Source organism: Magnolia sinica, chromosome 9 (assembly GCF_029962835.1).
Source record: "Magnolia sinica isolate HGM2019 chromosome 9, MsV1, whole genome shotgun sequence".
Lineage (NCBI taxonomy): Eukaryota > Viridiplantae > Streptophyta > Magnoliopsida > Magnoliales > Magnoliaceae > Magnolia > Magnolia sinica.
The window spans coordinates 88,195,761-88,209,338 of NC_080581.1; the positions used below are offsets into that span (position 1 = coordinate 88,195,761).

At 40.1% G+C, this 13,578-nt stretch overlaps 1 protein-coding gene across 1 annotated transcript; it reads left to right on the plus strand.

Annotated features, from left to right (window-relative positions):
- The first annotated feature begins 2,615 nt into the window (after positions 1–2,615).
- LOC131255992 (ras-related protein RABB1c-like) lies at positions 2,616–11,310 on the plus strand. Its single transcript, XM_058256966.1, has 6 exons — positions 2,616–2,864; positions 5,051–5,190; positions 8,829–8,911; positions 9,383–9,587; positions 9,977–10,045; positions 11,005–11,310. Exons 1-6 carry the CDS (start codon positions 2,819–2,821, stop codon positions 11,095–11,097), a joined length of 636 nt encoding a protein of 211 aa, XP_058112949.1. The 5' UTR covers positions 2,616–2,818; the 3' UTR covers positions 11,098–11,310.
- Positions 11,311–13,578: the final 2,268 nt, after the last annotated feature.

A 13,578-nucleotide genomic window follows, 5' to 3' on the forward strand; every position in this document is an offset into this window, starting at 1 on the left:
GTCTGGATCATTGAACCATCGGACCACTTTGTATGTCTGTGTGAACAACGACAATCTCCAAAATAACCTTATCCATGCGCCTAAGGGTGGATTTAAATGGGTGAACCGCGGGACAGTTAACTTTTGGATTGCGCCGTCTCCAGCTGGGAACGGACAGGAGCTTTGAGCGGCCAACGTGATGTATGGATCTTATCCACACCGTCCATCCATTTTTTCGTATCATTTTAGAGTATAAGCCCAAAAATGAGGCAGATCCAAGGCTCAAGTGTACTACACATTGGGGATTAAATTCTTACCGTTGAAAATTTCTGGGGGCCACAGAAGTTTTGGATAGAGTTGATATTTGTTTTTTATCTTAATGCAGGTCTATATAACTTTATGAATAGGTTGGATGGAAATTAAACATCACGGTGGGCCCTAGAAAAGTTTCAACGGTGACAATCATTATCACCGATGCTTCCTATGGTGTGGTTCAAATGAGCCTGTGGTATTCCTAATTTTTGGTCTTACAAACTAAAATGATACGAAAAAATGGATGGACGGTGTGGATAAGACCATACATCACGGTGGCCAGTCAAAGCTCTGCCAGTTCCCAGCTGGAGACGGTGGGGGTAGGACGCAATCCGCGTCCATTCGCGTGAGGATGGATTTAAACGGGTGAATCGCGGGACAGGTAACTTTCGGCAAGCGGGAGTAAGATCCGAACATGTGGGGCCCTATGTGAATCTGCCCTGTCTCAAAATCCAATCTGGTCCACTGATCCAGTGGGTCAAACACGTACAGTCTTGGCGGTTTTCTCTCGAACGTCCAATTTCTTCTTATAACTGTGGCCCACCTGATGAGTGGCTATGCTTAACTTTCGCCCCATGCAGTCAGCCCCCACTTAATGATTGGCCCTGATCTTTCCAACACCTGCCACCTTGCCACGTGTACTCCCTTTTCTCCCCTCTTCAAGAACGCGATTCACCAGAGTTAAAAAAATCATTGAAGGGGTGGGGCCCACTAGCATTCCATCACCTAAACATGCTTATCCATTCATCATGTCACCGACGCGTGTACGGTTGGATGAAGACCGCTGGTCAATTACTCCAACCGTCCTTTCCCATACACGCGTGTCCACCCAACGAGTCTACCCGCGTGATCTCTGGGTGAACATATATTCACTCCAGCCGTTAAATAGTCGTGGTCCAATGCAAAAAAGTTTACGGTCAGGATTAAAAAGAAAAAAGAAAAAGATAACGGCCCGCTACATTCAGATACGCAACACATATGAGTGGCCCACCTGATAACTAAACTGGCTTAGGTTTTGGTCCACGGCATGCTCGAACTGGTCCCCACCTGATAAGCGGCCCCGATTTGGCACGTGTGATACGTTGGCAGGTTGTACCGCGAATAGCCTCTTCCACACCTACACGGGCGAATCAACGGCATCCCCCTATCAGACTTGCTAGAAATACATCCGTTGGAGGGGATTCTTATCATCCGTTGGATTTTTTTTCGCTTTGGGTTGTTTCCATTCCAATCGTCAGGTGGGCCACAACCACGTATGGGAAAGATGGTAGGAACCTAGATGGGGCCCATCGTGATGGTTGTGAGAAATCCAACCTGTCAAATCGTTTTGCCAGCTCATGTTAGGTAGATCCAAAACTCGAGTGGGCCACACGATAGGAAGCAGTGGGGATTGAACGTTCACTGTTTAAACAATCGTGTGGCTGAAAAAGTATTGGATCATGCTGATATTTTTATGTTTTCAGTTCATTCCACTGGTAATGACCTTATGAACGGTTTGGATGGCATATAAACATCACGGCGGACCCGGGGAAGGTTTCAACAGTAGGCATTGCCATCCCCATCTTTTCCTTATCGTGTGGCCCACTTGAGTTTTATATCTACTCCATTTTTTGCCTCATGACCAAACATGATCTGGAAAAACGGATAGACGGCGTGGATTCCTCGAAAACATCGCCGTGGACCTCACCTAAGTTCCAACGGCAGGGACTCTCTCCAGTCTCCAGTCGGGGTCGGAGGCAAATCCGCGCCTCAGTAGGGGTATATGGCCCGATATCACCCCCACGGTTCTACATCGGGTCGCTTTATCGGATCCAAACTGATGGCTATAAGTGGGCCCATGGTTGGCTAATCCAGACCAACCAAAACTATTCCAGATTGAAAGATCCTAGATATCCAACGTCTAGAATTTTACCTTGGAGGAAATATAAGATCCTGATGCATCAAAACTTGAAAAACGTCCTCATCCATCTATATCAGAAGTGGGACCACATTGTTTTATTTTGGACCGTAGACGTGTTTTCTCACTAACCGTTTGATTCCAATAGTCTGGTATGGGAGTTTGTTCAGACATCTCTCATCCTTTGTCGATCATCTACCATTTATGTGATAGGCCAATGATCTGATATTAAATGAATTCTTCAATATTTTTCAACTAATCTTTAATCCATGATAGAATCCATAAAACGAACGGTCTGGATTACCGAATCATGGCCTCATTTGAAATTATAGTTGTAACGGGACACTGTTAAAGTTGCGACCGCAAACGTATTATACAAATCCATATTGTTTTTGGAGACTGCTTTCATATCATGGTCGGTTTGATGACAGCTCTCGAATATCCACGCCTCTTTGGAATTCGCTTTCAAAACACAAACACCTCTCTCTCTCTCTCTCTCTCTCTCTTTAATATATAATAATCAAACCCTTTCCGTTATTCTGTTTTCTTCCATTCGAAAAAGCTCTGTTTTCTCATCTCTGTAAATCTCTTTACATCTGTCTCTATTAAGAGATCTGAATCTGAGGAATTATGTCTTACGCCTACCTTTTCAAGTATATAATCATCGGAGATACTGGTGAGTTTTTTTTATTTGATTATTTTGAATCGTGGATTGGTTTTTCTTTTTGAATTTCGTTTTCTGTATTGTTCTCTTTCTTTGAATTGGATGTAGTGGAAGTATATGATTCTTGGATTGGGTTTTTATTATTATGAAGACAATTGTTGAGTTTTTCCTGGGTTTTCTAATTGATGGGATCGATGAGATTGGATGGTTTTTCACGCAATAGATGATCGGTCCATTTTGATGGGTTTTAATTTTTGGAAATATTATGAATCTGGAATTGGCGTAGCTGTGAGATCTAATCATGATATCTTGCTGCAAGGGCATGATGGGTTTTATGCTTCAAGTTTTTTTTTTTTTTTTTGAATTAATTATATGGAAGTTTGCATAGTCTATGTATTGAATTTTAAGGCCATGTTGGGATCTAGATAAGTGTTTTCCACCCCCTATAGAACCTTGGTGGGTTTTCCAAGTTTTTAATTTCTATGCAATATCTGTTTAATTAGAGGTAATCATGGAATTGAAGCTTCTGTTTTTTGTGTACTGGGATTTCTGATATTATACGAATTTGGTTTGGTTTTTGTTTAAAAGGCTTTGGTTTTAATTTTAGGAAGAGTTGTGGTGTGATATGTTGTTTGAGTCTACATCGACATGGAGTCTGATCATGTTTTTGATGCAAAACCTTGTAAGGTTTTTGGATTTTGTTCTTGTTTTGGTAGACATACATCACCTCAATATGTGGAATATGTACCAGCCTAGCCATTGCGGAACACCAGAGAGGAGATGATCTTGTCCAGATGTTGTGCTGTCCCTTAATTGGACAGGTCACACATATAGTGTTGACCACCTGATGAGTGGATCAGCTTGACCTTTGCAGATGGCCACCTTTCACGGCGGGGCCCAGCTTATGCTTTGCACATATGTCCCACAAGCTTTTCAAGCTGGCACATGTGCTACATGTATAGGTGGATGTGGGGCTAACAAAGCCTGCATTTGAATGTAGCATTTACTTTTGTTCTCTGTCTTCTCGTGTTTCCGCTGGTTAAATACAGAAATCCAGCCATCTCTTTGAAGCATTTTAGCAGTTCTTTTGTGTTACTTTTCTTCTTTATTTTAGAATTTTGTTTATTACACGTTAAGCTTGCTTCTGATTTAGAATCAGTGGTTGTTTATGATACAATATCTTGTAAGGTTTTCTTGTACTTCGAATTTTCTGTTCTGATACATGTTGAAATCTGTGGAAGCTTGGGAACTAATGTTATTCTTGTGGTCCCACTGTTCTTGTGCTTTTCTAAATAATTTATTTGTTTTTAGCAATTTCGATAGACATGTCGAAAATAGTGCATATCCTTTGTGACTGTGTAGTAACCACACTGTAGGCTGATGGGATTTCTTGGGTGTCCTTTATTTCGTTTTCATTATAAATAAAATTTACGATGTATATGCTGTGGAAATTTGTATCTGCATCGTGTTGATGAATGGCATTGCTGACTTCTCCTGGGGATTTAGCAATTCTGTATCTGTATTTTGTTTGCGTTTTTATGATTGCCTGGTTAGAGATTATAGTGGATATTTCACATGCATTTTGGGTATTTCTGCTAAAGAAATAAACTTTCAATGATAAAGTGAAATTGGAGGGGCAGATTTTTCATAATGTAAAAGGCTATATTCTGGAATGGGCTGTGGGACACCCTTTATTTGAGGGTTGTTCTAGCGTAGAGATAGAGAATATCATGTACGTAAGTTAAATTGAGTAAAGATACAGAGATACAGTGGGATCTTTAGAGATGGAGAATGTCAACAAAATACATAGAGAATTCCACACACACACACATACATATACAAGAACTCTTACTGTCCAATTCTTTTTACCTTTCCAAAAATTAAAAACTGCATTTTGTTGACGAAATAGTTTGTTGCTGGTGTGGTGTGGTTTCTAGAATTTTGCCCCTTGTTTGATTAGGACTGTTAAGCCAGGTATTTCGGGCAAGTGATATGAATGCTTTTTCACTAATTATTATCATTGGTTTTACTAATGCTAAAGCTTTCTTGACACCTCTTGCTCAGTTCTCACTTTAACCCATGTGCTTAAGTCTTAAGACAAATTGCTTTTTTCGGTTTCTTTTCAGTGCTTAAGACAAGTTATGTCTAAGTTTTACCATTTGGCTTGACACTATTGCATTCCGTTTTCTATTTCATAGGAGTGGGAAAATCATGTCTTCTACTACAGTTCACTGACAAGCGATTCCAACCAGTGCATGACTTAACCATTGGTGTTGAATTTGGAGCCAGAATGATTACAATTGACAACAAGCATATAAAGCTGCAAATATGGGACACGGTACGTAATCTTGTCTCTTTTCCTGGAAGATGGTTGCAAGATGAATCTTTGAACGTATTTTCTTGTATAGATTTTCAATTCAATGCCCCTGCTTCGTTGAACTGTTAGTAAATCAACATCTTTCTTCCTTTTTTTATTTTTTTATTTTTTTATTTTTATCTGTCTAAGTGGTTCTTGTCGAGATAAATTTATTCTGCCCCTTTCTTACTTTGCATATAGGGATATTTGCTGCAGAATTCCTCAGGAATTCTGATTTTACAGGAAAATGGCTGAACTTTGTAAAAGTACTAGAACATGCCTTATGGTCACTGAATCGGCCAAAAGTCCCTCATCAACCTTTTCTTTCTAAAAAGTGGCAGAGTTGAGCATTCTAGGGTCCAGTGTGTAGGACATCCAACAATTCCTACGGGTGCAACCCACCATGATAACCATGCAAATAAAAAATCAGGCTGATCCAATCATTAGGTGGGCCCCACCATGAAAAATAATCCCAGCATCAAAAACAATGTAGACCACTCAGAAAAATGTATCCCAGCTGATAACTGTATCTGCCCTAGTTTTAGTTCATATGATTGTCATGATGAGGTCTACTTGTTGGATGTTATACTCCACTGCTTTTTAGGCTTTAAAAGGTAGAATAGGATGTTCGGTCTTCTCTTTTTTCCTTTTTACTTTTTTTTCTTTTTTTCTTTTTTAGAGCAAGCAAAAAAATTTTGTTAAAAAAAGAACATTTTGATCTTTTGAATAAGTTGAGGCATTGTTTGGTAAAATCAGATTTCTTGAGGAATTTTGCAGTTAAAATCCCTTAAAATATGATGGCGTCATTTTTTATTTTTATTTTTTGGTGCCTTGAACGTCAACTCTTTTTTGGTGCCTCGAACATCCACTCTCATGGAGTCATCTCAAGGATTATGGGGTTTACCTCTAATCTTGTTCCGAGTTAGAGAGCTTGAGATCCATGTTATAATTAGAGGTTTTGGTACATATGTGACTGACAGCCAGTTTTTATGGGTTTTACGCATGTTATCTGCAGTTAAATTTTTGTGAGCAATATGGAATTGACCAGTAGTTGCTGGGTTGCAAGTTGGGGATCTGACCCATGAGAATATCATAGCCTACCTTTCTAGCTATGTGCTGAATGCATCGTGCCCGAACCTGGTCTTGGAGACGTTAAAACATAAGTTGGCTATGAGCAGTCAACTCTCACTTTCCAGTATAACTACACCGAGGCATAATTCACTTATTTAAATCATCCCCACGTGTTATCTACCTAGTGACTGGACCGGTCTGAACTTTGGACCACAGCATGTTAATGGTGGATCAAACCTGATGATTGTCCTGCATCTTGCACACAGTTGCCACAATGGCACCTACATACCAAAGCAGTGTCCAACTGACCTGACAGTATACAAATGGTGGGCCCTGCCTCCTAAAAGAGAACCGATTGCTTACAAGTGGCTGCATGCAGCCCAGTCTCTCCTTCCATGCTCCGCCTAAAGTTCTAATCATTGAATAGGCTTGATGAATGTAGTAATACAGAGGCCTCCTTCTCATTAAAGCTCAAGCACTATTACTGAAGGAAAGGAATGGCTTTATAGTGGTTCATGTTTTACTTAAAAGTGTGTTTGGTTGCACCCAATATCACAAAATTCCAGATATTTGGTACCATTGAACCCTAAGCATATATACGTTGTAAAGCCACTGAGTTATACTAATCGAGTAAGGTTTCCATTTGGTTTAACTGAACATGGATTATGAACTAAGCAAATGATAAGATTTGAGTAAAGAACATACGAATACAGTATGCCTGATACTGACCCTGCGTACTTGTGAAAAGACTTACCTAGTGTTCTCCCCATTTGGAATCAAAATGATATTGAGATCCTATCTTTTGGATCTTTTGGCTTGAATGTTAGACACAAAGTCTCTGTGTGCCGAAACCAAAGTACTAAGGCTTGGGGTAGATAAAACTTCCAGCAGATGATAACTAGGGTGGCAATGTTCTGGCCTGCCCAACCTGGCCCCATAGGGCCAGGGTTTGGGCCCCTAAACTTGGCCCCCTGGCTTGAGATCTAGCCCTGGCCGGCCGGACCGTGCTAGTTTCAATGTGAATGGCTGGGCCGGTCTCGGCCCTGCCTGTTCGTTCAGTCCAGTCATCACGTGGGTCACCTTTATACAAAAGAATGGACAATTAAAGATTCTCGTGACCTGTGAGTGGTTCCATTCGACGTAGGTGTGTAGTTTAAAGGCACTTTTAGACATGGGATCCTGTTTCTATGATCAAAACCATTTATATGAGGGGATTCATCACGGATGGAGGAGATAAGACACAATTTTTCTTCTTCTTAGATTTGGACTATTTCAAACCTTTGGTCATGTCGCCCTCTTTTACTTAAAGGGCTTGCCCGGCCCAGCTTGGGCCTGTAGGGCTAGGACTAGGGCCGAGGCCTTCTTAGTTTGATTAGTGCCAAGGCTTAGTGGACTACGGCTGGGCTACGGCCAACCCTAGCCCGGCCGCCCTAGCCTAGCGTTGCTGCCACCCCTAATGATAACCAAGTGAAATTCTCTACCATGTTGTTTAATTCTAATGATACGCTTTTATTTTCAACTCACAAGTCACAGTGTGAGTTCTGGTACTCAGACCTTCTTAGTCCGCTGAGGGCCAGGGCTTATCCAATTTCTCTTCCATTTGTCATGAACCGTGTCTATAATAGTCTGTAATCCAGGCACTGCTTGGAATGGCATATGCATTTTGCTCTAATTAAGCTGTTGCAACTTAATGTTTCAAAATAGGTGTTCGTTTGAGTGGAAACTGCATGCTGCATTAAGTGTAGTGGAGAAAGTCCTGCATGTTTGAAAATGCCAAGCTTGCTCAATGTGGCAAGTGGCCAAATCGAGCAAAATGGCCATTTCTGCTAATGGTCACTCTACTCAATGCAAATATAATAGCTTCCAAACAGACCTTTACACCAGATTGGACTTGGTGTTCAAGTAGAATACCTTTTTCATAGTGAAATCTTCAATTTCTTGTGTGGGACTGTTTCCAGAAAGCATGGATACAGCCCAAGAGTTTGTGAAATTCTTAGTAGTTCAACATCCTTATATGATGTACTTCAGTGATTGCTGATTAAATTTTATGTTGGAATGATAGTCCTCATAATGAATACGTCGGTTACTCTAGCTTATGATATTGATATCTTGGATCTTGGTCTTTATATATGTAGCATGGTTTTAAGACCCATCTGAGTCGGTGTGACTTGGAAGAGTGAACAGTCAACTCAGACTCAGTGGGACCCAATCCGGTTTGGTACCACGAGTCACCTCTGAGTCATCCCCTGCTCAGGCCAGTCACAACTCGACTCAGGGCCACATGAGTCTGTCCAAGTTGTCAAGTCTTTTGACCATGATGTGTAGATATTAAAGGCTAATTTGCAGTGTGGTTGCTTGATTTTAGCATCAGAAATTGATGATAGCACTCTATCATACTAGCATACTAGGCCAATGATCATATAGATTAATTAATAAGTATGACATTTCATCAGTGTAATATTTCAACCATTCTTTTAAGAAACCATGAATTCATTTTCTACTGATCGGTATTTAATGCGTATGATGCTGATATCTCTATCATACGATAGGCGGGCCAAGAATCCTTCCGGTCCATCACAAGGTCCTATTATAGAGGGGCTGCTGGTGCACTTCTTGTCTACGATATTACGAGGTACCATCCCTATTCGAAGCACATTGATGGTACTTTTCATGTTCCCCACATAGAAAACAAGATCGAGGGTTTGAATTTTATGAATCCAGGAGGAGACTGCTTCTATGGCTCTACTAGACTATGAACTCGAAAGCTACTCCCCACCTGTCAATGCAGGACCCTGGTTGCACACAAGGCAAGCTTCCACATGTATGTCATGCGACTGCCCGAAAATACAGCCCACATGTAGATTGTTATTTAACTGTCCATTTATTCTGTAAACATGTTGTCCACCTGATGAATGGACAGGCCTGATTTTCATGCCATGGCACATCCATGTTGGAGCCTGCCTGATGGAGGACCCTCATGTCATGTTCATGTGCCACGTTGACATGGTTGGGAGTAGTAGGATTTGATGTCCTACTTAGTAGGCTTTGTGGTTCCTCTTTCGAGAGTTCAATTAAATGATTTTACTTTGTTTGCTAATCTCAGGAGAGAGACATTCAACCATCTTGCGAGCTGGCTGGAAGATGCAAGGCAGCATGCTAATGCTAACATGACAATCATGTTAATTGGGAACAAATGTGATCTTGCACACAGAAGGGCTGTCAGCACAGAGGAGGGCGAGCAGTTTGCAAAGGAGCATGGATTGATATTCATGGAAGCTTCTGCAAAAACTGCTCAGAACGTCGAGGAGGTGATAATCCTTTTAACTAACCATGCTGAAGAACGTTTTCTGTATGAATCTCATTCATTATTCTAGGGCTGGACTATAGTGTTCAGCAAAAATATATGGGGTCAGATTCGAAAATCTCCACCATCCATTGGCAGTTGGCCAGAATCCTTATCAACATTCAAACAGGGATCCCCTCTTCTCCCAGAATGCCGATAGTGTCCCATTTTTAATGCAAACGTGATTTGTGCCCAATGGACTGTTAGAGATTGTGAAGTGTACCATTTCCTGAGTTTGAATAGGAACATGGAATCTTTTGCTTTTATGCTATGCTGAAACATGGAATCTTTTGCTTTTATGCTATGCTGACTGAACCTTGGCTCTCTCTCTTGTTGTCTACAAAAACTTTCTAGGCATTCATAAGCACAGCAGTGACAATCTACAAGAAGATTCAAGATGGGGTGTTTGACGTATCAAATGAGGTTAGTTCCCTGCTTCTTCATTTCATGAGCCAGATGGATTACATTTTCAGTCTCATTAAGGAAACAAACCAATTATTGAACAATCTCAACCATCCAAGATTTCGAAGAGTGCCCCTGGTTTTCTAGACCATTGTGTCTGTGTTTTTGAAACTCTGCATGTTTTATTTGGAATGATGTGAAAAATGAAGTTTGTGTTTGTATCCAACTTCAGTTTTTAAGATGGTGCATATGCTGATATGCTCTCTGGAGTGTGTTTGGGCGTACTGCCAAATTGCAGTTGGTGAGGCTCCTAAGCGTAATTGATTGACATGCCTATTGTTTGGGAAGCACGGAAAATGGAAACCATGTCTGGCAGCGGCTTTCTTTTTCCAGCTTCCTCCTTGCCGAATGATGATCAATTACGGCGGGGTCCCATTCTCATCTCTATCACAGTTTGACATTCAGCAGATCCCCTCTCCCATGCGGATCGGGAGCACACCCAAACATTACCTTAGGATGTTACGCACCTTTTGTGCTGGGCTTAGGCCGAGTCTAGATGCCCATCGGTTGGATATAAAGCTTGAACTTTTAGCCCAGATAATTAATTGGAACTGAATATTATGGGCATGCATCCACACAACCGTATTTTAGCAATACTTGAAAAGAACCTGATTTCATTACTGACTCAGTCAAAACTCGAGAAAAACTTCATTCAACTCCAAAGAAAACTCCATTAATTTGGAAAAATAAAAATAAAAATTGTTTGCCTCGACTCGACTGGGTTTTTTTTTAGTTGAGTTTTGTGTTTTCAAACTATGGATGAGATGAGCTTGACTTCAGCTGGGTGGGCCAGGCTGGGACACAGAACCCGAGCTCATTGGCTGGAGTTGGCATCCTTTGGCCCAGCTCCACCTGACCCATTCCACCACCCTTGCTTGCAACCTTTTCTGACACTTTTTTCTATGGTTTTCTTCTCCCAGTCCTACGGAATCAAGGTTGGGTATGGAGGAATCCCGGGCTCATCAGGAGGGAGAGATGGCTCCGCCCCTCAAGCTGGAGCATGTTGCAGTTGAATGCTGCTGCCAAAAAGGACTAATTAATTCTGTCATAAGTTCTTTTATTTATTTATTTATTTATTTATTTTTCTTCTTCTTCTTTTGATTGTGTGAATTGAATTAGATTGTTTTGAACCTGACACTAGCCAAAGTGGCATATATGCAAAGAGGCTGGATCCACTACAAAGCCCTACAAAACATTTTGTGGAGCCCACCATGGTGTTTTAATGATGTCCTACCCATCTATTATGTGTGCCCCCTTGTGTTCCCCTTGGCATTGAAAGAATAGAATATAAGAAGTTTTATTCATTTGCATCCTTTCACTTTCTCTGGGAATGATGACATACTTTCGAATCAGTCAAATTCCCCAGCTCCGTGAGGTCCCCATCGTGATGTCCATGTAACATCCACTCCATTAATCAGCTTCACCTGATCATGTTAGTACCTCATACCAAAAAATGAGGCAGATCCATCCCAATTATTTCCATTCCACTGGAAATAGTTGGGATGGAAACAGCGACTATTGAAACTTTTCCAATTCAAAAATTTTAATGGGCCCAAAAGGGTTTCATTCTTCACTGTCTTGTGGTGTAGCCCTCTTGAGTTTTGGATTTGCCGGCGCCAAAATGATCAGGCATATTGATGGATGGAGGTTCTGTGTACCAGCACTTACAACCTGCATACAAATCACGGTTGGGCAACATAGAGCTCACACCATCATTGTCGGGTCACATAGAGCTTATACTTATGGTTAGTAGGAGGGCTAATCTTCAAAATCATTTTGGTTAGATGGTTGATCGTCAACATTGGGCTAATTGTGGTCCAATTGGTAAATTTTGTTTAGAATAAGGTAAAACTTGGTAAAACTTATGTCAAAGTGCCAAAAACTAGGGTTTGAGTCTTTGCTCCCGTGGTGGACTCTGTGGAGTTTCAACATGAGGTCTTGGGTTCGATACCCATACGTAGTGAAATCCCACTACCGCGTGAATCCGTGCCTGCAAAAAAAAAAAAAACTAGGATGGAATTACTGGGTAAAACTCTATTAAGATGAGTCATATGAGGTAAATTTTCTATTAAAATGAGTAAAATTCTAGTAGAATTGGGTTAAACTTGGTAAAACTGCGCCAAACTAGATAAAGTTTAATAAAATTGGTCAAACATTGTAGAACTATGTTAAATTATGTAGAAGTCTCCTAAAATAGGATAAAGCTTGGGTGGAATTGGATAAAATCCAGTAAAAATTGGGTGGAACTGGATAAAATGTAGATAAAGCTAGCCAAGAACTTGGATGCATTTTGGTACAACTCTAGCAAATTAGGTAAAAGTCCAGTGGAACTGGATGATAGTGGGTACAACTGTTAAAAGTTGGTATACCAATGTTTAAACTTATGTAGAGCAAGGTAGAAGTAAAAGTTGTCCAATACAACTCACGATCTTTTAAAAATTGAATATTATTACCATTCAACTTCATCATTGGAGTAATCCGGCCATTGGTATGTCACATTTACCTAGTTGGATTTCTCATACTTAATATCATTCAAATTATCATTGATCTATGGGCCAAATAGACTACACATCTTCAAGATTAGTCTGATAAAATACGTTTTCTTTAAAGTTGGTCCAATCAGACTACCCATCTTAGACAAATGATAAAATACGTTTTCTTTAAAATTGGTCCAATAGGACTACCCATGTCAGACAATTGATGTTGGAAGTGGTGATATTTGAACCCTTTGGTAAAACTGGGTAACATTGGATAAAACTTGGTAAAACTCAAGACAATGGATAAAACTAGGGTGGAAGTATTAGGTAACATTGGATGGAATTGGGTAACTCTAGTAAAATGAGTAAAATACTAAAAATGAAAAAAAAATAATAATAAATAAAAATAAAAACTTGGGTATCACAGGTTGAAGGTGGTGAGACTTAGTATAGTGGGTAAAAATTGGGCAGAACTGAGCAATGATGGGTATAGCCGTTAAAACTTTGTAAAAAGTGTGTACAACTATGTAAAACGGACTGATTCCACTTTTCATCGTTCGAATTAAAGAGATCCCATCATATTCGGTACTGGTTTGAAATGATGATTGATCTTTAATATCATGCAAGATGGACTTTTCATCTTCAAAATTAGCACAATCACACCACTCATGCTTGAAATCATTCAAACTGGACTATTTATCTTCGGTATGGGATTAATCAAACTACTCATATTTAAAATTGTTATAATTAGCCGACTAATTTTCAAAATGACAGATGAATGTTTAACATGATTTATAACTCTAATAAAATTATCTAATACTTGGGTGCAAAGCTGGGCAAAATTAGAGAGGAACAAACTCTAGTAAAAATAAGTAGAAGTATGTAAAACTCATTAAAATGGGTAAAACTATAATTAAACTAAAAACAAATGTTATAAAACTATCTAAAACTTGGGTAGTACTAGGTCGAGAAGTTATGTAAAAGTTCAATGAAACTAGATAAACTTGGTGAAATTTA

What these genes read in the sequence shown, in the direction of transcription:
- LOC131255992 (XM_058256966.1), top strand. Translation starts at nt 2,819, where the DNA reads ATGTCTTACGCCTACCTTTTCAAGTATATAATCATCGGAGATACTG. An exon ending in TATAATCATCGGAGATACTG is followed by an intron (nt 2,865 to 5,050) that starts GTGAGTTTTTTT and finishes TCTATTTCATAG; the next exon opens with GAGTGGGAAAATCATGTCTT. An exon ending in AGCTGCAAATATGGGACACG is followed by an intron (nt 5,191 to 8,828) that starts GTACGTAATCTT and finishes ATCATACGATAG; the next exon opens with GCGGGCCAAGAATCCTTCCG.